The sequence below is a fragment of the Lepidochelys kempii genome, chromosome 11, assembly GCF_965140265.1.
Source record: "Lepidochelys kempii isolate rLepKem1 chromosome 11, rLepKem1.hap2, whole genome shotgun sequence".
Classification (NCBI taxonomy): Eukaryota; Metazoa; Chordata; order Testudines; family Cheloniidae; genus Lepidochelys; species Lepidochelys kempii.
Window position 1 is genome coordinate 69,657,467 of NC_133266.1, and position 26,956 is coordinate 69,684,422.

Here is a 26,956-nt window from a genome sequence, read left to right on the forward strand (position 1 = left end):
TGCAAAAATAATTCTATTTGAAGCTCATGCTAAGGTTCCCCAAACTACTGGTTTAGACATGAACATGAATTTGAAATTCATTGGGTCAAATTCTGACCAAGTTCCAATCTTTTTACAGGCAAACTCCCTGTAATAGGGGGCTTGGAGGGCCAGGTGGCTAGTGGTTGGAGTACTTGACTTACGGCCCCCTGCTTCTCTGGTCAAGGTGCCTAAGTCTTTAAGGCAGGGGGATAGGGAGAAAGAAGAAAGAGTTACTGAGGAATTGAAACGTATTTAGTCTATAGACAGGGTAGATTGATATTAACAATGACACCGACTCAGTTTTTTCACTCAATTCCCATTAAAATCAATGGGAACTGGGCATCTGAGCCCCTAAGTGGCTTTGATGGATCTCAGTCTTAATAGCTAATAGGTGATTTCCACTGTTGAGCAAAACCTTTTGATTGTTTGGTGTGGCTGATACACATGTTATTAATAAATAATGCTAAATGAGCTATGGAGCTAGGCCCCAATATTTAATTTCAATGTACTGAGCTTTATTGACATGTTGCAAAATTTTGGCTCTTTTCTTTCTATTGTAGGGTGGTGGTGGTGCTGCCGGACCACCCGGGGATCGGGGCAGGATTGGTCCCTTGGGACAAAAGGTACGGTGAGCATCAATATTGAGCATCAGTGCCTAAAATAATAATGAAAAGCTGCTGAATATGAGTTTAATCTCTTTTTTTAAACATACTGGCAATCAACATGTTCAAGCAAAATTGTGATTTATCATCTTCAAGAGTTTGCGTAGAGTGGAACAAAGCAGGGTAAAGGCTAAGCCACTGGCTGCTTTACTGGAATCCTATGTCATTGAACTAGAAGACACATTTATTAAAATAAAAACAACTTTGAGATTCATAATATTCTGGGCCAGATCCTCAGCTGGTGTAAATTGGTGTAGCTTGATTGACTTAGCTGATTTGCACCAGAAAATGATCCAATCCTTTTTTTCGTGATCCTTATCACTGTTATGCCCTCTTCATATATACCCATTGGGCCACCAAACCTGCTGTTATAACTTCGCCATGGAGTTCGATCAGCAAAATGTCTGGCCCTTTGTATTTTGGCCTTATTGTTGGTACGCTCATAACAGACAAATGGTGGCACTTATTACTGCAGCTTCTGTATTTCACACAGTCTCTGAAATCACTGGATCAGGCAAAAAGATAAACAGTGCTATGGCTTTAGCCACACATTTTTAGTTGTGTAAACATGGCCATGCATTCCTGCTTGTAAGGGACCATTACAGATGCATTTGTAGAAAAGAACCAATGCATAAGCGGAGAGATAAGGGCTTAAATGAATACTCCCTTTTTCAGGGTGAACCTGGTGATATTGGAACAAAAGGACAGCCTGGATTTCCTGGGCCTCGAGGAGAGACAGTAAGCATTGTCCTGTGCAGCTCTAAAGGATGCTGGGCTAAATCCCATTCTGGTATAAATGTGCAAAATTCCATAAAAGCAGAAAATTTAGTTTTATTGTCCTGCCTATGGTCTTTGTATTTTACATGGTGACATATAAAGAAGAAATATACATCATAGTTTTACTCTTGTGTGAACATTTTTTTTTAAATGGCAATCACTCTCTGGAGGAGTCTTTACGTTAGCTGAGGGGATACTATTAAGTGATTTTGTTTTTTTGCCTCTTACTATCTGTTCCTTTATACCTAAGAATTCTTCACAATGAGCAAGAACAGGTGTATAGATCAGTGCAAGAAATATTATCAGCTCTATGGGGGATATTCACCCTGTTGCCCCGAAGTGGTAGCTAGGTCTCTTTCTGGCCCATTGCACAGAGCCTAGATGTATACCCTACTTAGCAGTCACCATAGTTCCTACCATTCTCAGCTTAATACAGATTGCAGTCCTAAAAGTCAACTGTAGGAGGGATAATGGTTGGTCATCTAAAATAAGGAGGAACAAACACGTTTGGGTGAATGTTTGCAGGATCAGCACTTATGTAAAGTTAAGCATATGCACAAGTATTGGTGAGATCAGGGAAGTGGTGCTCAATCCTGTTCACACTGAAGGCAGTGGCAAAATTTCCATTGACTTCATGTGTGTTGGATTGGTTCCCCTGGTTCCTCTAGGAATAGAATAGCTATCTGATATACTGGTTCAGAGAGACTTCTGGTTTCTTTTGAGCAACTTGATATACAACCAGGGTAAAATCCTGGTGCCAATGAAGTCAATAGTTAAATTCCCATTGACTTCAACGAGGCCAGATTTCACCCAGAGTGCATATGCACCAAGCCTGTTTTTAGTTTTATATCTTTGTTTTTACTTCTCTCTAAGTAACTAATTCTAAAAGGGCCTGATTCAAAAGCCTCTTTCCATTGACTCCTATGGACTTTGGCTCTGGACTAAATGGATTTTTGTGACTCTTACGTTGCACCAATAATCCTTGCACATGTGTTACATATTAATGCTTTCATCTTTGCCAATTTTAGGGAGAAGATGGGCGAGATGGAGTCGGCAGGCCAGGACCTAAAGGCAAAAGAGTAAGCGCAGCCACAACATGTCTAACAGTATCGCTTCAAGGACCTTAAAAACCAACCGAAACCCTGGCGGTAACAAGGACCTCCATCCTCCAGTTGGATCCACACGCATGGAGCGTGGGGGTGTCTAGTTGAAGTCAGTGGGGTTGTGCATAGGAGCAAGGATCTGCTCTAGTGCGTCTGATTATTGAATCACAACAAGATGCCGGTCAAACCACTCCTCCTTCATATGTGTTGGGTGCCTTTGTGCTTGTTAGCTCCTCAGTGCAGCTTGTCCGCCTACTGATGGCACTTTAGAAATAGCAGCATCGGCTGTCATTTCGGTCTTGTTTGATATTAACAGTCCAATAACAATCAGATTTTTAAACCAGCTGCCATTTATTCTCTCTTGATCATATCAACATTATGAGTCTGCAGTTTCATTCACTTTTCCTCCACCGGTTCTTTTCCTTCATACATTTGCTTTGGACCTGTCTTCAGAAGCAAGATTAATTTTTTTAAACCCTAAAACTTTTCTGTTACTACAGGGTGAAACAGGATTCCCGGGATACCCAGGGCCAAAGGTACCGTTGAGCTTATGTAACTTCCCTTCATGTTCTGCAAGAGTAGCAAATTTCTGTTTTATGTTATCTTCTGCTACAACTCCTGTTTATACTGTTTTCTAAACAGGGCGCAGCTGGATCTCGAGGTGGTGGTGGAGGTCCTGGCCCTAAAGGAAACAGAGGCCGCAGGGTAAGTTTTACCATGACACAGTTTCTCATGCAGTCCTTTACGCAAGAACGGAGTAAAAGCCTGCTTAGCTCCAGGGCTTTGTGAGTTCTGCACAATGTTTTTTCTTCATTCACGCTATTCTGGGGGTTCTCCTGCTCCCAGTGATTGCGATTGCTAGGCTGCAGCTTTGGGAGAGTGATCGGTTGGGCCAGATTTTGCTCTTCGTTACACTGGAGCATGCAGCCCTGTTCAGACGGTCCCATTCTTCCCGGGGGAGGGGACTTGCCTGCCACAGATAGACTAATTCAGCCATTGGTCTGAAGAAACCCTGCACATTGGCTCCACGGATGAGGGAGGAGGTGAACATGTACCAAGCTTTCCGGCTGGCTACTCATGTCTGGATTTGCAATTAGAGCATAGACATATTGCTCTGCTGTATATTGCACTTGTAGTCAGCTGGACAAGGTTATTCCTCAGGAAGCCACTTTTTTATATTAGTGCCTTTATTCTGAAAAATAATCCACCATGGGAGGTTATACCGGTTGTATTTCAGACACCTATTCCTTAGTGGGACTGTACGCTACAAAGCTCATAACTCATTAGCACCTACGTACCTCCAGTGAGGTGCATAGGACTCTGTTCTCCTTGAAGAGCATTCGGGACATTCTTCTAGTCTTGTGTTCAAACATATCAAATGTGGATTGGTGATCTTTACTCTACTGTTTCTCAGGGGAATGCAGGAGAGCCTGGGGAACCAGGTCAGATCGGAGTGGTTGGATACCCAGGACCACCTGTAAGTGTTCATTGTATTTACAGCTGGTCTAGTAGATTGGCTTCACTGTCCCCAGAGAACTTGCTAATTTCCCTTTCCATTAATATGTAGCATGTTTGCCAACAACTGAAATAAGCTCTATTTTTCCTCCTTTTATCTTACACTCTGGCAAATTCATCCTCCATTATCTTGGACATGTTGCATGTTTCCTTTGGGTCTAGTGAGGATAATGGGATCCTGATTTCATTGTGCTCGCTTTATAAATTCCTAGCTTGTTGTTATCACTGAACAATGTTCATACATGCTCCAGGTTCAGTGCGTGATGCAAGGCACTCTGAGGAGGCTAGCTAGTACGTGCTGAGAAGTTTATCAATGTACATTTCTTTGACATTTGGCCTTTAGTTGTTCCACGTGGGAAGTTTCCTTCTCAGCGTTTGGTCAAATAGAAACCACCCAAATACACCAGCTAAATCCACCACCCCTTAACAATGTCATAAGTACTCGGGAACTTCTCTCGCAGGGCTCCTGGGGACAGATTGCCAAGCCTGCAGCTGCACGGACCCTGGATGGGAGGTGGAGGTTGTGTGGCTACTTGTTTTCAAAGTGGCAGGAGGTCACCCATCTGTTAAATCTGCAGGGCTTTTTGTTGTATCCCCTTTCCTTACTCAGCATGCCATTTTTTCTTCTGTGCGAAGAAGTGAGTCCTAAGTGAGTCCTGTGCTACCTAGTGTAACATGTGGAATAGCAGCTGTTCCATTGCACAGCCCAGTAACACTCACCAAAAGTGGTAAGCAAGTTGCTTACTCCTGGGTATGGACGTGGAGCGGCCTACATACCCCAGCACAGGATTGGGCCCTAAGAAAACATCCTGCGTCTCAGACACCCAGGAACATAATACGTTGGGAGATAATTAGTTCTGTTTAATTAATTACATGCCATTTATACTGGCCGGGCCTGCCTGTTAGCCATTGTTTTACAGTCATTGAAATGCATTGCCCTGAATCTGTTTTCTGGCAATTGTCCCAGGGGAGGACTGCCAGGGCGGTTCATGCTCCTCACCAAGATGGTACATAACTCTCACCCAATGAGGCAAGCTGGGTGTGTGTGTGTGGGAACGTTTGTGACTGCCTTAGCCCCAGTGTGCGTACTCCTCCAGGGCAAGGCACAAAGTCACCCTAACACTCACATGGGTGAAATTCCCCCTGTGCCCAGGGCCTGCACAAGGTCTGTGTAGCACTTCATTCTCACATAAGCCCTATGCGGAGATCCTAAGGGATGGTGACCCTCTGCACAGGGGTGAATTTCACCAGGTGCTTAACAGTGACTGCAATGATTTAGATGAGCAATAAGAGCCCCTGCGTGCCTGAAATACAACAGATCCTTGATTTTATGAGCTCCTCCATCTCCAAGTAGTTTGTAAAATAGGGATTCTACTGTATAACATTGATAAGGATAGAAAGTTTCGATTTCTTCCTGGAGATGGAAATTAAAATATACAGATTTTTGTTCTTACTTTCACATGCTCACTGGCTGAATAACAATTTTAAGTGACTTTGGTATAACATCCCATCAATATGTATTGTAATGCAAGCTTTTTTTTAAACAGGGGCTTAAGGGTGAAAGAGGCGAATCCAAAGATGTAAGTTGAATATTACTTCTCTGCCTCCATCTTGTTCTGAAATACCTTTTGTTTGATGGCGTGTTTATCTCTCTCTCTCTTTTCCTTTTCCTCTTCTTTAAAGCAATGTGTACTTATCCGGAGCATCAAAGATAAATGTCGTAAGTATCTCTGTGCTGTCATGTTTCTGTAGCTCACTTGTGTGCTGATCATGTTATACAAACTGACCCAACTAAATCACTTTCTTTTAATTATTCACAGCTTGCTGCTATGGTAAGTCATTTTGATTGTTTACTGTCTGGTAGTAATTTTTATATATATATTTATTCAGGGCCAAAGCCTCAGGCGATATAATACCCTCCGTTGACTTCAATGGAGGTAAATTGATTTACGCCCGCTGAGGATCTGGTCCTTGCTATTTAATAATATCATCTAATATTAACTGTTTTAAACCCATCTTTCGGGTAGGCCCCAAGGAATGCCCTGTGTACCCAACAGAACTGGCATTTGCTATAGATACCTCCTCAGGTGTCAATAACAACATTTTCAACCGAATGAAGCAGACAGTGCTGAGAGTGGCTAACAACCTAATCATTGCCGAGAGCAACTGCCCCCGGGGTGCCCGTGTGGCAGTCGTGACCTACAACAGTGATGTCACCACGGAGATCCGTTTCGCCGATGCCAGGAAGAAAGCCAATCTCCTGGAACAGCTTCAGAACCTCCAAATCACCCTGACGACAAAGCAGCGCAGCCTGGAAACTGCCATGTCCTTTGTAGCCAGAAACACCTTCAAGCGTGCACGCAGTGGCTTTCTGATGAGGAAGGTGGCTGTGTTCTTCAGCAATGGCCCAACAAGAGCATCGTCACAACTTAACGATGCGGTGCTGAAGCTGTACGATGCTGGAGTCATGCCAGTGTTCCTTACTGACAGAGAGGATCGGGCTCTCATAAATGCACTGCAGGTTTGGACCACTCATTCCTGCTCTTTCCTTTCTGCTTGATGAGCTCTGTCAGCTCCCATGGAAGTCAGTGGGCACGTTTCTATTGACTTATGTAGGCATCGGCTCAAGCCTTTCAAATGCCTAGTTCCGAGCAACATTGTCAGGACAAACAACAGGCTTCATGCATATTCCAAAATTCTTTCCCAGTGCAATGCATGCTGTGGAACGAGAATATTGATTCTTTGTATTGTGGTAGCTCTTAGAAGCTCTAGTCACGGACCAGGACCCTATTGTGCTAGGAACTGTACAAAAACAGTCCCTGCCCCAAAGAACTTACAATCTCAGTAAAATACCCACACAAGTACCTCACTCTTAAGGTACTGATGTGAATGAACGGCATTTTGTGAATGAATTGGGTGAGAGGTCTCTCATACACAGAGAATAAGAAATCTCTATACTGTGTGTTGAAATACAACTTAAAATCTGAGTAAGCTCCAAAGAAAGTATTATTATTTATTAGTATCCCACCCAGCAGCACCCAAAAGCCCCAATCACCCATTGTGCTAGGTGCTGTACAAACATAGCAAGAGACAGCCCCTGCCTTAAAAACCATACAATCTAAACAGACAATACAAAAGAAGGGGCGGGGGGAGAATGGAAGTACCACATTATTATCCCCATTTTACTGTTGGGGAACTGAGGTCCGGAGAGATTAAATAATTTGTCCAAAGGTCACACATGGCATGTATGGCAGATTAGGGAACTGAATCCAGCTCTCTAACCCCCAATCCAGTGCCTTAGTTCAAGACTACCCTTACCCTAAGAAGTTTATACGTTTAAAACTTATAAATACTGTGTTATGAACCCTGTGTTTTTTGCTTTTGTCTAAACCAGATGAATAACAGTGCAGTGGGACAAGCTATTGTCCTTCCTACCGCTGCGGTTCCACTTAATCAAACCATTAGGAGACTACTGACATGTCACATTTGTTTGGGTAAGGCACTGGATTTCTCCTCGTTATAATTTTGTTTAGTTAGGGCCTTGTCTTACACGAGTAGCCCCATGACAGCCAATGGAAGTTTTGGTGTGATGGAAGCACAATCAGGAGTCAGCCGATATGCAGTATGAGGTGGGATACATTCACATTTCTATTTTTTGCTGAGTTGTTATGTTTGAGAGAGAACATTCAGCAGAAAGGGCCTGGATCACACTGCGGTTTAACACGGTGGTTCTCCAGCTTTTGCGTTCTGCAGATCACATCAGATGTTCATATTCCTTTCATGGGCTGTTTCCTCTTCCAATGTCTCAATCCCCTGCTTCTTAGTGCTCAAAATACTGCCTTCTCCAGTTGGCTAGAAAGGGCTTGACGGACTGCACAGTGTGAAATTCATTGATTTAGTAGACATGTGTTCAAGTAACTGAAGATGCCTCGGGATGAAATCCTCTATATATGATATATAACCTACTGCTTTCTGCTCGAGCCTTGGTAGTATTTCATATTATGAGGGAATTAGATTGTAAGAGCAATATAGAAGATATGTTCAGTAGCTGAATAAATACAATTTGAGCATATTACTACATAGCTACGTGATATAATTAAGGAAAATTGTAATTGATTCAGTTGCACCTACTGGAACTAATGCTTAATTTATGCCAACAGTGTGGAAACAAGCAAAACTGTTATTGGATTTGCTTTTATAGCAAAACTATTAATTCACCAGGCATATGACATGCCAAAGTATTTTATGGGAGACCACATCTGTGATATTGTTGGATCTCGTCAGAAAATAGATTATAACTATGTCAAGGAATGATTGTCTTATGGATGTGCACATGAAACAGGATGTATTTCTTTTCTAGATGTATGTGATCCTGATCCCGTCTGTGGCGTTAGTCCTAGTTCTCAAAGGCCTTTCTTCAGAGACAGGAGGGCAGTCCCCACGGATGTAGACATTGACATGGCATTCCTCCTGGATAGCTCTGAGAGCACCACTCCTTTGCAGTTCAACGAGATGAAGAAGTACATTTCCTACATAGTAAATCAGTTGGAGATCAGCTCTAATCCAAAGGCATCACAGCACCATGCAAGAGTGGCCGTTCTCCAGCATGCTCCTTATGAATACGAAAGCAACTCAAGCTCATTGCCAGTAAAAGTAGAGCTGTCCCTAACAGATTATAGGTCCAAAGACAAGATGATGGATTTCATTCTGAACCAAATGGCCCAGCTATATGGCACAAGGGCTCTGGGAAGTGCAATTAAATACACAATGGGACATGTTTTTGAAAGTGCACCAAACCCCAGGGATCTGAAAGTCATGGTTTTGATGATGACTGGAGAAGTTAAAAAGCAAGAACTTGAGCACCTTCAAAGAGTTATCTTGGGTGCCAAATGCAAAGGGTACTTCTTCGTGGTACTTGGCATTGGCAAGAAAGTGAATGTCAAGAATATCTACAGCTTGGCTAGTGAGCCAAATGATGTGTTCTTCAAATTAGTCGAGAAGCCGTCTGAGCTGCATGAAGAGCCCTTACTGCGCTTTGCAAAATTGTTACCGTCGTTTATCAGCAGTAAGTAGAACATAGCACAGGCATGGGGGAAAGTGGAAGAATAAAGATGTTAATATGATAATGCAGCTTGGAGATGGGGACAGAATGAAAGTACAGAAAATTAGCAGTTGTTGGCATGGCTTTTTTGTCTTATTTGATTTTAACTAGAGATGGGCCTCAAGCCCGAACTGCAGATCTGAACACCTGAGGATGTTAGGCAAGTTTGCCTCTGGAACCAATCAAGATGCCTGGTGCCTAGGTCCATACATTAAAATTCTGAATCTAGGCAGCTCAGCTCTTTGGGGACCTTTGGCTCTGAATCTGCATTTTGCAGTTTCGAGTCAGCCCTAATTATAACATTTTTTTATTCTTTCATCTTGTAGATGCCAATTGGTTCCACAGAAAGGGAGTTCTGGGCTGGCTGCTTTGGGCAGTGCAAAATCTTTCGTCATACTAAGTCTTTGGTGGCTCAAAGAACCACAGTGATTGAGGAGATTCTCAGGGGCAGGCCCAGGGCAGCTTTGTTTCTTGCTGTCCTGTAGCACGCTGGAAACTCACTAAGCATGCTCTCCTCTTCACCCCAGCACCCCACCCTGGCGATATTTGAACAGCTCAAATGAGGAATTACCGTTCTCTGAGCGTAATGCTCAGGCATTTAGTGATGTAAACCACGCTGACCAAAGATTCAGATCCCAATAGTTTTCTCGGCCCTTTGTCATTCAGAGGCAGTAACCTGAGTTCCATGTAACTTACTGTGCATGGCTCCTTTAGAGGTGCCTTGAAAACCAAATCTCTGTTGCACCAGAAATGCCTGTCAGCAAGTGTAATGTTACTGGCCTCAGCTGGTGCAAATGGTCACAACTCACCATTAACTTCAACTTATGCAAGTTGAGATCTGGCCCACTGAGAGGAGAATTGGGTGCTTTGCTGAGGCCATTAGCTCTAGTGTTTATGTTCACCCTCTTGGGGTTCTTCACAGCACTGTCTCTCCTACAATACACAATCTGCCTGCTGCAGTACCAAAAGCAACCCATTGGGCTAACAAAGCCTAAGTGTTGGGATTTCCCCCTGCAGACTCCACAACTACCCACCATCATACAGTCTCGGCACCTGGGAATAAAATATACATTTAGAACTCTGCAGCTTGATTTCCCCATCTCCGCAGGAAGGAGGCCTAGATCCTTTAAATTGTCAGAAAAATATTACGTTCCGCTGAGCCTGTACTGTGGGAACACATGGGTTTTGTTTAAGTACAGCAGGGTTTAGGCATTATCTAATATGCTCAACCAATGTATTCTTATGGTTTGTCCTGATATAAATCTAAAACTTATGATCCCCATGGAGCTGTTGCTGTCTTGAAATAATAAATATACCGTTTTAAGCAACAGCTTAATTTCTTGTAGTGATCAATGGAGCTGGTGCCAGAGATATTATAATATAGTCGTTAACACAACATTCCAACCTAAAACAGGTCCGCTGTCTTTTGTGGCCAAAGTGAGATCAATGTGGTTAAATTAACATGAAATAATTGTTATGCTGAGTTGATTAATCATTTTTTTAAAGGTATTACCATTATTAAAAAACAACATTTCACATTGAGCTGTTTCTCTCTCTAGGTGAAAACTCTTTTTACCTGTCTCCAGACATACGGAAACAATGTGATTGGTTCCAAGGTGATCAGTCAGCAAAGAGCTCTTCTAAATTTGGCCAAAAAACATTGTAAGTAGGAGTTTTTCTGCAACAGATTAGGCTTGGGAAGCCAAATCTCTGAGGGACAAGCACTGTCTTCATATTCCTTGTCATACTGAATTAAACTGAATCCTGGATCTTCCCACAGGGCATCTAAGTGTTTCTGAGCCTGCTGTCCTTAGTGCTGCAGCAAAGGAGCAGCACATCTGTCTTTAGATAATTTTGATATACAAATATACTATGCAGAGTATAAAACTATCTTCCTCGTTTGGACCAAGATTTCCAAAAGTGGTTGATGGTTTTGGGTGCTCAACTTGGCCCACCGTAAAAGGACCTGATTTACAGAGACCAGTTGCTCAGCACTGTCTAAACACCAGGCCCTTCTTAGGTAGCATTTCCCAAACTTTTGAAAGCTGATCCTCTGCTTCAGGAAAATGAAACCAATCACACTCCCATTCAACCTGGCCGGGTGGTGTTAAAAGCTGACCCCTCTCAATTTATACATCTCCTGCTCCAGCTAGTGCTTTGCACTCCCTTAGGGGGCACTTTGGGAAACACTGCTTTAGGGGGTCTCAAGTGGGACACCCCAAAAGTAAGACACTCGCTATGACTTGCATCTTTGGAAAATCTTGGTCCTGTATTTTCCTAAGCAGATTTTTTTATGTTAAATTTACAAGTCATGTCAATGGACCCATCCTCCAGGTTCTCTCTTCATGAAAATCCCAGTAATTTGAATGAGAATTCCAGGTATAGAGCAAGCAAGACAGCCTAATATACCTCGCTATTCATCTATTAATTGTGTATCTTTCTCTTACTTCACTGGCATCATTGTAAATCACTGCTAAAATGATTGTGCTATCATGGGATGTCGTGCATGGTAAGGGTTGTTGCCTTCTCTCATACCACAATCATGCCATAAAGCATGGTCTAGGTATACTTGGTCCTGCCTCACCATGGTGGGCAGGGATGGAGTAGATAATCGCTTGAGGTCCCTTCCAGCCCTACATTGCTATGAGTCTATGTGTGGCAAGATGATTCAGCTCGTATGGTGATAGACAGGATAGAAAAACCAGGACAGGTATGTCTGAAAATGAGAACGATGAATTTCTTTTTAAAAGCTTATACTATAGCAGGGGTGGGCAAACTTTTTGGCCTGAGGGGTATAGAAATTGTATGGTGGGCCATTAATGCTCACGGAATTGGGGGTAGGGGTGCAGGAGGGGGTGAGGGCTCCAGCTGGGGGTGTGGGCTCTGAGGTGGGGCCAGAAATGAGGAGTTCAGGGTGAGGGAGGGGGCTCTGGGTTGGTGTGAGGGAAAGTGTGGGCTCTGGGGTGGAGCTGGGGAGTTTGGGGTAAAGGAGGGGGCTCCAGGCTGGGACCAAGGGGTTCGGAGGGTGGGAGAGGGATCAGGGCTGGGGTAGGGGGTTGGGATATGGGGGAGGGGTGTAAGGGCTCCGGCTGGAGGTGTGGGCTCTGGGGTGGGGCCGGGGATGAGGGGTTTGGGGTGCAGGAGGGTGCTCCGGACTGGGACCAATGGGTTCGGAGGACAGGAGGGCAATCAGGGATGGGGCAGGCTGTTGGGGCATGGGGGGTGGAGGGGGAAGGGGAGGGCTCCGGCTGCGGATGAGGGGTTTGGGGTACAAGAGGGGACTCTGGGCTGGGACCAAGGGGTTCGGAGGGCAGGAGGGGGATCAGGGCTGTGGCAGGGGATTGAGGCGCAGGCTCCGGGCGGCACTTACCGCAAGCAGCTCCTGGAAGCATGTCCCCCCATCCAGCTCCGAGGTGCGGCCAGGCAGCTCTGCACGCTGCCCCATCCACAGGTGCCACCCCTGCAGCTCCCATTGGCCAGGAACCGTGGCCAATGGGAGCTGTGGGAGCGGTGCCTGCAGATGGGGCAGCGCGCAGAGCCGCCTGGCCATGCCTCCGTGTACTACATAGGAGCCGGAGGGGGGTCATGCCGGCTGCTTCCTGGGAGACGACGCGCAGAGCAGGGCAAACCCCTGACCCCACTCCCCGGCTGGAGTGCCGGAGCGGGGCAAACCCCTGACTCCACTCCCCGGCTGGAGCTGAGGGCCAGATTAAATGGTCTGACGGGCTGGATGTGGCCTGTGGGCCGTAGTTTGCCCACCCCTGTACTATAGGATACCTACAGCGCTGTCTAATTAATGGCCTCCTTACCAACAGAACTTGTAACGTGCCTGCCATGATAGTAATTAGGTGTAGCGTTCAGCTGCTTGGCAGAAATCCACCAGCTTCTCATTTCTCTGTGGGCGCAGCCTACAGCACAGGGAAGCCCATGGAAAGATTCCCATTGACTTAGTGAACTTTTATGAGTCCTTCTACCTCCAGAACTCTAGTATCACACGAAGAAAGATGTTATTGCCCAGCACAGCTACGTTTTGTGTTAAATAGAAAAATATAGCGATCGGTAACAACTGGTTTGGTTTAAACAGACATGGTGCAAATAATGTGACTACCAGTGCGCCTATGACCACAACTGTGCGTACGACCACAACTGCGCCTACGACCACAACTGTGCGTACGACCACCACTGCGCCTACGACCACAACTGTGCGTACGACCACAACTGCGCCTACGACCACAACTGCGCCTACGACCACAACAAGCCCAACTACGAGTGCGCGGAAAGCTACAACGGCAAACGCAACCACCAGTGCGCGGAAAGCTACGGTTACAACTGGAAGCAAAACTCCCAGTGCACGCATAGCTGCTACAGACCAGCCAGCGGGTATGGACGGTATTCCCCAGTCTTCCCTTTTTTAGAAGATTGAGATCCGGGGTCTGGGCAGTAAAATCCAGTGCTCACTTTTTCAAATACTGGGAAATAAAAAGGCAGAGCGTTCTGTCTCAGAAAGGACTATATTAATTAAAAAGTGCCTAGAGGGCCAAATCCTCTACTGGTGTAAAGTGGTATAATGCTCTTGACTTCAATGGAGCTTAAATATAGTAAATGAGCTATACAGTCCAACCCAGTGCAGCCGGGTCATAGGTGTAATGCCACTGGTTTGACCTTGAGGGTCTTTAATACCATTATAGCAGGGCTGAATTTGGCCCATTGTGGTTAAGCACATAGCCACTGTGTAGGATCATTTGACTTCTGAGTCAGCTAAATGGAAACGTTGCAGTCTGTGCAGACAGACCCAATGCTGGCACCATATATGGGAAAAGAAAGCCTCTTATGCGAGCAATGGTAATTTAAAAGAGCTATGCCATATGGTTTTCTCAGGGGGTTGCACAAGTCTTTACTTTTCAATGACAGAAGTAACAAAGAACATATGCAGAGAAACATGTCTCCATGTAAATATACGGTTACACTTTCATTAGGGGTCAACTCTGTCGTCAGCTTGCAGAGGAGACCCAGTCTCATGCTTCACTGGAGTTTTCAGCCAGTTTTCTAACTGTTTTATCCAACATTGTATCATAGTTTTGTCCAGAGCTGGGAAAACTCTTCATGGCAAATAATTTGACTCATTTAGATCTATTTTCTGTTAATAAATTACCCTTGGGTGGCCACTGGGCTAGGGCTTCAGCTGGTACAACTCAGAGGTCAATGGAGCTATGCCAGCTTATAATGTGGCCTGCTGGTGTTTGCAGATTTGTTTGCTATTTGAAATTGTTAGGAACATCATACAAACATATTCGAGTTTGTGGGAGGCTTGTTTGCTTTGAAGATGTCTTTGGCTAGTCACTCTTCTTATACGTGGATTGTGATTTGGTCACTTGTCACATCAGATAGCTGGGTGATCGAAACTTTTATAAAGAGGAAGAGGGAAAGCAGGAATGTTTCAGGGTTCATCACAGGAACATTTCTGCCATAGACCTTCACATGATAATATTTTTGCTCAAGGTTTCCCAAGCGCCCGCTTTCCGTGAACTTTCTTATGAACAAAAAACGCTGCTGATGCCAATGAGTGCGGAAAAGCCCGTTAACATCTTCTAGGCACAGAAACATTCAGAAATAGGTTGTTGCAGCTCCACCCAGCTCTAGTTTTGCCTCTAGAAAGAAAATTATGTGCATGTGAATGAAAACTATTGAAGAAATATTGTGCCCATTTAGAACTGAATTGCTGATTTTGAGGAGTTGAAGTAACACATGGCACTACGTGCTTTCTTTTTTTAAGCTCTAACCCTGCTACCTATAAATTAGCTGGAGAGAGCAGACGAGGGTCTGGTCTAGTCTCGAAAATTAGGTCGGCATAACTACGTCACTCAAGGGTGTGAAAAATCCACACCCCTGAGCAGTGTAGTTAAATTGACCTAAATCACCTCGTAGCCAGTGCTAGGTCAATGGAAGAATTCTTCGGCTGACCTAGCTACCGCCTCTCAGGGAGGTAGATCACCAACACTAACAGGAGAACCCCTCCCGTTAGCATAGGTGTTGTCTACACTGAAACACTGCCGTGGCACAGCTGTGCTGCTGTAGCATTTTAAGTGCTGGGGCAAGGGCTGGGGCTGTTCTGCTGTGGTCATGGGGCAATCTTCCTCCAAGACTGTAGCTCAGCAGCAGACCCTAAAGTGCAAAGCAGCCTTCACAGAGCTGCTGTGGTATCTGCAGCTACTGTCCTCCTGCTCCATTTCTGTGGGGATATTTTGGCCACATAAACACAGATCTACCAGCCCTGATTCTTCCCTGATCTGCAAAGGCTTCTCAAACCCTACTGCAGCAGTCCAGATTAAGCCCTCTCGTTGCACATCCCTTGCAGTCTCCATGGAGCCCTCAAACCATGTCCCTTTTTGAGCAGTGAACCCATCGCGGTTGCACTATCCATTGGTCTTTTCTGGTCCCACAATGGGATGGGCAAAGATCAAGAGTTTTTTCTTAATGAACAAACATGAGATACTTGAGAAACACTGACTAAAGCAGTTTCCAAGTGTGAATTAAAGAGCACGATTCATTTTCTCTAGAGCATTTTTAAAAATTCAGTTCAGAACCATGGTACTATACCATACATGGCATTTCAACCAAGATTTTCACAAGTGACCAGGGATTTGGGGTGTCTCAATTTTTGAGTGCCCAACTTGACACCCCTTGAAGGGTCCTGTGCTTCAGGAAGGGCAGCACATCCACCCTCTGAAACGCACTTCTGAAAATATTGGCCTTAGTATTCCATAATCTGTTCTATACGGTGATAATTAAAGCCTTGGTTAACCTTCCCATCCTCCTCCTCAGGAACAGCTAATTGGACTAGAATTCCTTATGCACCAAACCATCCCCTCAGCTTTTCTCTTCGAAGCTTCTGACTTTAGTTTGTGTTGCACTGCAGTTAAAGTGAAGAGTGAAATCCAGATCATTGACATCACTGAGAACAGCGCTAAGCTACGCTGGGTGAACCCTGAACCCCAGACCCTTGACTTCTTTGACATCACCATCACCTCAGCACAGGACCACTCTCTAGTCCTGAAGCTAAACGTAACCAGCACTGAACGGGTGATCGGAGGCCTCAGAAGCGGGCAGAAATACCAGGTAGCAATTACTGGGTACCACAAATCACAAGCCAAAGTAACCTACATGGAAACGTTCAGCACAAGTAAGTGTCTTTCTGGGCATGTGGGATGGAATAAACATTTTTTTCCAGGGGAGATGCTGAAAACATTAAATGGAAAAAGTCACAAACAATGGAGAGTAAATTGGTGATGATTATGATGATTCATGCCTTGATAATGCCCAGTGTGTAACCGTATGTCTTACATGCCACCTCTCAGCGCAGCAGCCTGGTCTGTAGTGCAATGGCAAACAGAAATTGTTTGCAACAGCAAATACAAGTTGTCATTTCAACGCAGTTAAACTGATGAAGATTTCAATGGACTAGTCCATTCCTCAAAGAGGAATTTGTTTCTTATTGTGCGTACAGCCCCGAGCACGATGGGGCCCTGATCTTTGACTCAGGCCTTCAGTATCAAAAGAACTCAGCTTCCCAGCTGTACTAGTATAACATATTATACAGGTCCATTCAGAGGGGATTAAGCAGCAGGTTAGTCCTCTGGAGACCCAAGTTCAAATCCATGTGTAGGTAACTCATGAAAAGCACCAAACGCTTTGGCTATTCAGGATAAGCCCAAGCTTTTCGCTGATCAGCACTGAGGTGTATTGGCAGAGCAGCGTGGGGAAGATTGCCCTGTGCCTGCCAGCTCCATGACCGGCTCACTTTAGTGCTGGTAGAGCCTCTCCCAAGGCCTGTTGGAGTCAGCGGGAGGCTTTCCATTTATTTCAGTGGTTTTTGGATCACGCTCGTTGCAGTTGCTTACCTTTGCGAGCAATCAGTTCACCCGCCAGAACGTTCAGAAAAGACGTGAGCCCGAAGAAGAGGCAGTTGCATGAACTGAGTTAGAAGCTAGGATGCCGATTAAAAGGATCCCCCCATCACTGCTGCCTGCATACACCCATGCTTTGAAAAACAACCCTGCCCACAGAAGCAGTGCTGCAGAATTTATGAAGGGGGGTGTGTCCCTCTGGCTGAACCAGTCCTCTGGACTGCTGTTATACTTTGGGCAAAACCCATTTTGGTGGAAACTGCCGTTGCAGTGTGAAGCAAGGCCTTTTCCAGCAGAGTTCAGGCTTGACTAGGTCTATGTATCCTTGATTACATTCAACACAAATCTTATCATCAAAGCAGCTGTATAACTGCTACCCCATCTGGGAACTGCAAATTGCGCTGGGGGGGGGGAGGAGCATGCTCAGTTGTTGTACATTGGCATAGCTCCATTGAAACCGATGAGGTGGCACTGATTTACACCAACTATTTGGCCCACTGAGTGGGATCATTGCCCCTCCCAACCCAAATCCATCCTGTACAGAAAGAACCAGTGTCAGCTACTTTTGGGCACCATCCCCTTCCTTCCTCCCAACCTTGGGGGGTCTGGAATCTGTACTGTGGATGGGGGGAAGAGATGGGTAGGGAGAAGGGGCAGCATGCATGGTGGAGATTGCTCTGCCCTCCACTCCAAAAGTCCTGGGAGCAGTTGTATCCAGGAGAGAGTTCTTGGTAGTGCACTTACCATGGGGCTGTGCTACCAGCAACTGTCTTGGGGGGGTACTAGGGACCAGAGCAGGGCCTCCGTGCAGATCCCAGGGGATCCTGGAGCTTGAGAGCAGGCCCCCTGGACCTTTCTAGGTGTTTCCAAACTCCACAATAGAACAGTCAGGGGGAATCTCCATTAAAGGATTTTTATAGATACTTCCTCCCCAGGAATCCCTGCCAGCGGGATTTTTTCCCTGGGATGGTGTGATCTGGCCCAATGTAAGCACTGATGAGTAAACACTGTCTTTGTTATAATACAGAATAAAGCAGCCCATCCTGTTAGCATAGTTGCTGGAGGGAGAAGAATTAATCCGAGATGCAGTTACTCTGACATGAATTACTCATTGTGTCAGCTGCAACCAATATACATTTCTAGAGTTTATGTATTTATGTAAAGAAACCCAGCTCTGAACAGTGCTGCATCTCTCCCTCCCCGTACCAGCACATTTTGTTTACCAACTCTTATTCCATTCCTTCCATAATCAATATGATCTAGGCTGTTTCTGGTTGACAAGCACAGTTCCTGGTCCAGACTGTAGATTTCTAGTTGGCAAGAAATAGAAGACAGGAGGCTGGCTTGGACACATTGCTAGGGGAGGTGGTGTTGGTTTTCCTTTAGCTACATGTGTTGCTCTAGGATTTTTTTTTCCCCTTTGGCTGATCATTCCATTTGGTTTTGCTCTCACAGAAAGTATGCCAGTGCCCAAGGCACCTTCAGTAGCGACTGCTAATCTGATGGTGAATACTGAGCCTTTGGAACGGCCAGAAATAGGTGAGTAGCAATGCACTTAGCAGAATGGGAGCAGTAGGTTCCATAATTACCTGTGTTGGGACTGTACTAGGGCCTCTGCTAGACTCTGCTCTAGCTCCATTTAAGTCAATTGACTTCAGTGGTCCTTGATCAGATCCTAGCGTAAACTGCATGGAAATCAGTGAAGTTATGAAGATTTCCACCAGCAGAAGAACTGGCCCTTTATTTCTGTTGTGAATTAAATTATTTCCTCAGACAATTAAGGTGCAAAGAGCTGGAAAAGTGCTGTTCATTCAGGGCCAGATTCTGCTGGCCTGCCTGAGCCAGAGCAGGAACTTACTCTGCAGGAAGTCACACTGATTTCAATATGACTGCTCAGGGCATGAAGTACAACACCCTGGGCCTGGGCCAAAGGTCACTGAAGTCAATAGAATTCTGTCCATCAGTTTCAGGGGCCTTTGGATCAGTCCCCACATAAGTAAGGCTAGCACAATCTGGCTCTTAGGCAGGCCTCAGGCATAACCCCATTAGCTGTTCTGTACTGTTCTCCTAACAACCTCCCTTCCTGACCTGAAGGTGTAAACGGTGCAGAATGCTCTATGGCACATTGCACCATTGTACTGGAGTGTCAGACTGGAGAAGGAATGAACTGTCCATCAGAGGCTGAGCTGAGAACCATCCGATGCTCGGTTCACTTGGCTCCTGGGTGTAATACAGAGCTTTACCCAAGAGTTTGCGGCCTACCGGGGAGTAAAAGTGAAAGATTTCCCAGGGATCCTATGAAGAATGGTCATGTGACCTTTTGAGTTGGTTTAGTAAGCTTCCCTCACACTGTAAGTCCTACCACTTGCCCACCCTCATCTTCATTTCTTCCACCATGGCATCAATGGTTTATTGTAATAAACCATTAATGAGCAAGTAATCAGATCCTATTCGTGATTAACAGTGTGTTTATTATTAACATTTGTTATTAACATGTAACCATTGTAGTGATTAATACCTATAATGGCTCCTCCACTTTGTTTTAAATGATCATAAAGATATTACATTAAGGCCCCCCCCCCAAAAAAAGAAAGGTAAACAACTGATTGCACCTAATGTGATCAGTTACACCTCAGCTAGCACTGATCTCAGCCCCCTGCCTGTAACACCTGATTCACAAATGAGGGAGCTCTGGACCCGCAACTCATGGAAAACAGCTCCGCTTCATTACAGTCATTGAAGCAGCGCTGTTTTCCATCGGCTGAGGATCTGGCTCCCAGTCTGAACCATAATCCTGAGGTTTGTAACCTTTGTCTTGTTAAGACCTTATTGCTACCTTAACAATGTTTTCTTTGAAAATAGGTTCTGAGATCTGAGTTAAAAATGCAGACCTGGAGGGTGAGATTTTCAGAGCTGGTTAGGGGGTTTGGGCGCCAGGTTCTCATTAGTTTCTAATGGGAATTAGGAAATTCTTGGGCCAACCCACACAACTGAGGTCAATGGGGTTTGCCTGGAGGTACATGAGGGTGAAATATGGCCCCTGTTCTTTAAACCAGATTGAGTTTATTCAAGTGATTTTTTTAAACACACTGAATCTTACCTCTCCCCACAACCCCAGGGTACTGTGAAGGACTAGGATTCCTAGGAGCATCTGAAAAATCTTTGCTAGCTTTCCTACAGTTAACACTGGCACGGGGGAGGGATGGGGAGGGACAATCTCATTATGGGTGCCGTATGTATAACTGCCCTTGCATTTAAGTAGCACTGCTCAGCCGCAGCACTTTGAACTTGCTGGCTCCAGATTAGCAAGATTTCATTTCTCTCTTTGGACGACATGCCATTGCTGAGATTGGCTGTAACACACTGAATGGTTCCTTCGAAGTACATCCCTCTCTTCATTTGCTGTCTTCCATCATTTCCAGTGTCTGTGTGTGAACCATTTGCATTTGCTTCCCCCACCCCCTCCATGGTTTTTCACCTGGAATGACACAGCTGGCTTGGACTGCCCAGCTACTCTGAGAGCACTAGCCCTTGTCTACACGTTTAACCCTTTGTTTGTCATGCCTTCCGAAACAGCGGCACAAGATGTATGGTTCACTATACATCTCTGTGTCCACGTGTGACTTCGTAGGACATACAGCGGACCGCGGGAATGCTTAAGGGTTGATATACAGAACAAAACAGCATCAAAATACATAAATTATACACAATAGAATAGCTAATCAGGCACGTGTGCCTGTGGAATTGATACAGGCTCTCAGAGGACTAGGAAATGTGTTGCTTAGAGAGTCATGGGACCAGAGAAGCCCGGGTTTCCAATAGTTAGTGATCTGGAGGAAACATGCAGTTTGATACAGAGTTCAGTAGTTCATACAGTGGCATAGCTTATCTGGATTCCATCCAGGTGCTTAAGACATTAACCAGAATAGCATACTGGAAATACTGGGTTACATAATCTAAACCTGCATACAAGCTTTTGTGTCAGTTATTTGGCATGGAAAAAGGGCACATGCTAAAAAGTAAGGGCCAAATCCTGCAGTTAAATTCCTATTAAAGTGAATGAGATTTTTGCCTGAGCAAGAACTGCAGGATTTAGCCCTAAACAATCACTTTTGGACTCCAAGTAATATACTCTAATCTTCAGTTATTTAAGTCAGACCTTCTGAAATCAGTGAGTTTTTTTTAAAAAATGTACTTTAAACCCAAAACTCATGCCAAGGCAAATAGGTTTTTGAATACACACTTCAGAGCACAGAACTCTTTAAGCCCAAGCCTCCCATTAAAATCCACAGCAGATGTCCCACTGATGTAAACTGGAGCAGCCTAAACCACAGCAAGCAAACAATCCCTACCTAGAGATCTCAGAGAAGACCCAGGAGTAAAGCTGAAATTCCAAAGTGTTTCATCCATTACTTTCCCAAGAAAATCCAACCACTATTCGCTCACAGAGACACCACCGATTCAGAGCACTTGAAAATGACAGCTTCGTCCTGGAACTCTCCATTTAAGGAGACAGGATTTTAAGTAAATTTTCCCTTTGAAATTCCAGCCTGCACTGTTATCTGAGGAGCTTAAGGGAATAAGTCACACTACTCCCATTGACCTTCCAGGGAAGCTGGGAAGCTGGCTCCTTTAGCCTCCTGCAGCCTCCCTGATTTGATAGCTCAATGCCTTCATACTTGAGCCCACACTGTTTTTCATGCTTTCTGCCAAGTTAGAAAACCTCAGTGATCTCTAAACTGACACCACTACCACATGATTCCTGCCATGGAAAATGTCCAACTCTGACCGATTACCCAGTTATTCCTCAGAGTGCATGGGATGGGGGTGTATTGTCCAAGCAGAGTTGGGTGGGAAACACCATGACTGCGTACGGCATAATGCCAAAGGGACTGCTGGGGGCTTCCCAAAGTGATACTTGCTAGGCCTGTTAAAAAGGTGTAGGGTGTGTTTCCTGCTGCCACTGGCTGGAGGTGGTGGTGATCAGCCTTCATCCCCATCCTAGTCCCTTTGGGCTGTCCAGCATTGCCATCAGTGCTAGAAATGTCCCGATCCTCCCAATCTCAACCCCACACAGCTGCATTGTGGCTCTCTTCTGCATTGGTGCACACAGGGAATCCTTGTGCCCTTGGACATGGGCATCTCAGAGCCAGCTCATGCCACTCTTGCCCACAGAGGAGCAACCTTACACGGTGAGTGGTTCCATTAAAAGGAATAGGGCTGGTCCTGGAGTACAGCACTACCCCGCCTACAGAAAGCGGCACAGCCTGGCCCATGACTTGCCCCTCAGTAATGGATGAGCTGACCACGATTATGCGTGTGCTGAGTTTTTCTGCTTAGATCTGCTTGGTAGCAAACTGGATAGGATCGCGAAATCTTACATATACTGCAAAACGACATCACAGTCCGACGTTTCGCTCAGTTGGGCGCAATCCCTGTCACCCCCCAGTATCTCTGGTTTCTGGGGGTTTTGCTTAGAGAGGGCGAGATTGTGACCCACCCCGATGAGCTGTTATTTGCAGAGGTAGTTCCCATTGACCACTCCTGTGAATAACTGATCCCCATTGGAGCGCGGAGCTCACAGTCTGGCCTAGAGAAATCGGGTTTTGGCAAATATTGAAATTAGGCCCAAAAAATGGTTTTGTTTTTTCATGAAACCTCAGCAAACAGTAATGTCCCTGATTTCACTTGGGCTGTGAAATGTTTTACACTGTTCTGGCACTTTCCCCATGCTCTGTTCTGCCCCTGACTACTACATCGCATTGATTTGGCGCTTATGTCCTAGGCTAGGTAGAGGCACGTACAAGCCTAGCACATTCCCTGCAAACCTATGCAAAAAATAAATAAATAAATAAAAATCTGGGGTGCATGCACCAGCTGCTTGGCATGTTTGATCTGGTGTGGTTAGTGCAAGAGTATGTGCAGATATGACTAGAGACCTGGCACAAGCCGAGTTCAGGCTAGGCCCAGTTTTACGGATGACTTTTTAAAATGCTTGATTTTTTTTTTGTTTTTGCTCTCTTTGCCTTTTCAGCTTTTAACCCTTTCAGAGTCATTTAACGTTTGCACATTTTGAAATTTAGATTTGACAGATCCTTGCTTGCTGGATTTTGACATGGGCACACAGTGCAAGGAGTATCAGGTTATGTGGTTCTTTGACTACAAAAACAAGATCTGCACCCAGATTTGGTATGGTGGGTGTGGCGGTAATGCCAATAGATTTGAGACAGAAGCTGATTGCATTAGCAGATGCTTGAAGCCATGTAAGTACCACATGGGGTTAACCATTTTTGCACTTTTATAATATTGTCAAATAAAATTTTAGATTGGCAAGAAATTTTGGTTGAAAAACAAAACCCCACACACTTTTTCCCCTACAGCAGCTGAGAAAGTCATGCAGCAACCACCCCTTGAGAAAAGATTATTGCCAGGTAAAAGCACAAATGCAGCAGATCCTGCATTTAATCTCACTGCTCTGGCCACTTCTGTTGCAAGCTTTGCCACTGTGGGACTAGGGCAAATGTAACCAGAAAGTATGTTTTTTTCACTTGTCCACTTGACCAGCTGTGACCACTTGACCCATCACGTGCTTTGCATGGACACGCTGTTGGCATGCCTCATGTTGCATCCAGAAACGCAGTGTTGACACGAGTTAACTGTAACTACAGTTAACAAACTGTAGTTACAGCAAAACCGGGTTGTTTATTTCATGATAAGTATATGGTCACTGAATTGGAGAGGATTGCAATCACAAGGAAACTCGTGTTAGCACTGTTGTGTTGTCCCCTGGTAACTGTGTCCCTAACTAATGCCATCACTCTGCTGTATGCATTACTCCTGGGGGAATTCTGCGCCAAAAATCCAAAATTGTGCACCAAAAAAAAATATCCAAAATTCTGTGCCAAAAATGCAAAATTCTGCATATATTATTTGTCAAAATAATGCAATATAAGAACACCAGTTTCACTTATTTTGGTAATTTATTTAAACTACCATACAGAAAAAAAATAACGATAACTTCCTGAACAGTTAAGTTACAAATACTTGGTAATCAATACCCTGCAATCCAGTTATAATCCTGGGTTTTCATTTACTTGTATTTTGGCATTTGGTGTTCTGTAAAGTAGAATGTCACTCTATATGGCCAAGACTTTCACACATGAAAATACAGTTTTGCTCGTCATTGACCTCCTTTTTTTTTTTAAATGGATAAGTAAAATAGAACCTGAGCTGTAATCTAACCCCACTGTGCCTCTCTGGCGCAGGAAAAAAAGCGAGAAAGCACACAGATCTTCCTAGCTGAAGAGTCCGTTACTGTCATTTCCAATAAGGCTCCTTTACACCACTCTGGCAAGGTAAAGGAGCCTTAATTGACTGATGAGAAGACTTCACTAACAATGGGAACATTAGCAGCCTGCCTGCTTAATTGTTACATTTCTGCCCCTTCTCAGGGACAGAGCCTGCTTCACAGAGCCCTAGGCCTCCAAGTCCGGGATGCAGCAACTGCGAGCACGAGGGACAGAGTGACTCTCTCTAGGGACGCATGCACACTTCCCCAGCCTCTCTCCTCCCCTGCACAGTGATCTGCTCTCTCTGCTGCTGGCTGCTCCCAATGGACTTGCCTGGGCTGCCAGGGAAGGGGCATGTGTTCCCCACAAATTTCTTTGCTCCCCCTTTTTTCCGCAGGGGAGCCAAGAAATCTGCAGAAGGTATGAATTCCATGCCCCTGGGGGCACAGAATTCTCCCAGGAGTAAAGTAGTGTGGATCTGTACACTTTTCTTTAATTGAAATACTTAATTGAAAAATATTCCTCATTGCTTGGGTCTTGAGTCCAGATGTTCCCCTTATGTGGAAAAACCCTCAAGAAATGGAGAGTGGGGGGAACCCACACTAGAAAACTGCAAAGTTCTCCTCAAGGAATTTCCTCTGCTGTAATGTGGGGGTTTGCAGCTTTGTAGACTGGACAGAGGGTGTAGCCTGTGATTGCATGGGATCTTGACGATCAATGCACAACAGACTTCCTCCTCCATAGCGATGGCCACAGGACAAAAACCTGAATAGAAAAGAGTCCTGCCAGCATTGATGAAGCCCTGTCTCCCTGCAATGGTTGTGCCCTAGCCCGCTCTCTGGGAGGGGAGACAAACCCAGGAAGGAAGCTAATGCCAGAGAACCACAGCAATGTAGTGCTAAAAGGAGCTTTGAGAGGTCGTCTAGTCCAATTGCTAGAGGCAACATACAGTGTTGCCAAAACAGCCATCCGGGAAATGGGATTCTTCTTCAAGTGATGGTCCCTATGTGTGAAATATACATAGGGACCACACATCTCGAAGAACCTCCAGTTACAAGTAAGTAACCTCCTCTTTCAGTAATGCAAAAATTTTGAGTTTTTGAAAAAAAAATCATCCCAAATCAGGAGGAATTTTTTAGGGGAAAATTTCAATTCTGCAGAAACTAAATTGTCCATCAGCAAATCATTCTGCTGGAAAATTCTTGACTACCTCTAGTAACCAACTCTCATGAGTTCAGTGTAAGTCTCATGTTATTTCGTGCTTTGCTGAATATCACGGCTCCTGTAGTTTAGTTATATGCTTATTTGGGAATCTTGGCTTTAATATTTCCTTTTTAAAAAGCAAGTTTCTACCCTTCACGGTGGCAGAGAAATACTTCAAAACGTGATCCAAGTGCATGCTAGAGACTCAAAATCCAAAAAGCAAATAAAAAGAATTCCCAAATGTATTTATTTATTTTTAAATCTTTTAATGTTTCAGCCATCTCGGGGCGGGGGCAGGGGGAGGTGAGGGCTGACTCATGAGTTTTGACTGCTTGGGATTGGTAAAGGGTGGTTTGATCACAGTCTGTAAGTACCCACAGTGGGAACAGAAATTTGATAGTGGACTCTTCAGTCTAACAGACAAAGGTATGACCCAAGATACAAGGGCTGGAAGGTGAAGCTAGACAAATTTGGGCTGGAAATAAGGTGCAAAGATTTAACAGTGAGAGTTGTTAACCATTGGAACAACTAACCAAGGGCTGTGGTGGATTCTGTATCACTCATCATTTAAAAATCACAACTGGCTGTTTTTCTGAAAGATCTGTTCTAGCTGAAACAGGAATTAATTTGGGCAAGTTCTGTGGCCTGTGTTACACAGGAAGTCAGACCTGATAATCACAGCAGTCCCTTCTGGCCTTGGAATCGATGAACATTAATTCCTATGTGGATTTTGAAGTAGAAATACACCAGAGGAGCATGCCACAGAGAGCTGCAGAAATTTCGAGATCAATAGTTTGTTGTGCCGAATGAGATTTCCGAGTCCTTTATATTAGAAATAGGTTGTGCCCTGTCACCAGTAAACTCTGGAGAGAAACAATGATTTGTGGACCACGGTTTGAGAACGCTAAGCCAAAGGGAGCATATTGCTAGTGTGGAAGCCTTTTCTGGCTTCGATTCAGCTAGGCACGTCAGCACATCCTTAACTCCATTCCTGTTCAGGAAAGCACTTACTTAAAATTAAGAACGAGTTTAAGTACTGAAATCCCATTGACTTAAAGTTAAGTATGTGTTTAAGGACTTTGCTGAATAGAGAGGCCTTGCTGAATCAGGGCCTAAATGAATAGATTTGCCAAATGAGATCTATTTCTATGTTATATTGGTTATGCATTGATTGGGTTTCTCATGTCCCTTGGTGACGTTTCCAGTGAATTTTGTTGCTTAGGCTAAAGTGATATTTCCAGTACATAAAAGGTTGTTACAAGGAGGAGGGAGAAAAATTGTTCTTCATAACTTCTGAGGATAGGACAAGAAGCAATGAGCTTAAATTGCAGCAAGGGCGGTTTAGGCTGGACTTTAGGAAAAATTTCATAACTTTCAGGGT

The 26,956-nt window shown here is 44.7% G+C and overlaps 1 protein-coding gene across 1 annotated transcript in view; it reads left to right on the forward strand.

The window, feature by feature from the left end:
• Positions 1–26,956, forward strand: part of COL6A3 (collagen type VI alpha 3 chain) — a 109,484-nt gene that overhangs the window by 76,080 nt on the left and 6,448 nt on the right. The window contains exons 27-44 of the mRNA XM_073306772.1: positions 582–644; positions 1,359–1,421; positions 2,489–2,539; positions 3,064–3,099; positions 3,206–3,268; positions 3,978–4,040; positions 5,626–5,658; positions 5,762–5,798; positions 5,899–5,910; positions 6,106–6,599; positions 7,473–7,572; positions 8,439–9,143; positions 10,739–10,841; positions 13,264–13,559; positions 16,096–16,359; positions 18,539–18,622; positions 23,167–23,346; positions 23,464–23,514. Of these exons, the coding sequence (XP_073162873.1) occupies positions 582–644; positions 1,359–1,421; positions 2,489–2,539; positions 3,064–3,099; positions 3,206–3,268; positions 3,978–4,040; positions 5,626–5,658; positions 5,762–5,798; positions 5,899–5,910; positions 6,106–6,599; positions 7,473–7,572; positions 8,439–9,143; positions 10,739–10,841; positions 13,264–13,559; positions 16,096–16,359; positions 18,539–18,622; positions 23,167–23,346; positions 23,464–23,514 (2,698 nt within the window). The remainder of the gene's footprint in view (positions 1–581; positions 645–1,358; positions 1,422–2,488; positions 2,540–3,063; positions 3,100–3,205; positions 3,269–3,977; positions 4,041–5,625; positions 5,659–5,761; positions 5,799–5,898; positions 5,911–6,105; positions 6,600–7,472; positions 7,573–8,438; positions 9,144–10,738; positions 10,842–13,263; positions 13,560–16,095; positions 16,360–18,538; positions 18,623–23,166; positions 23,347–23,463; positions 23,515–26,956) is intronic.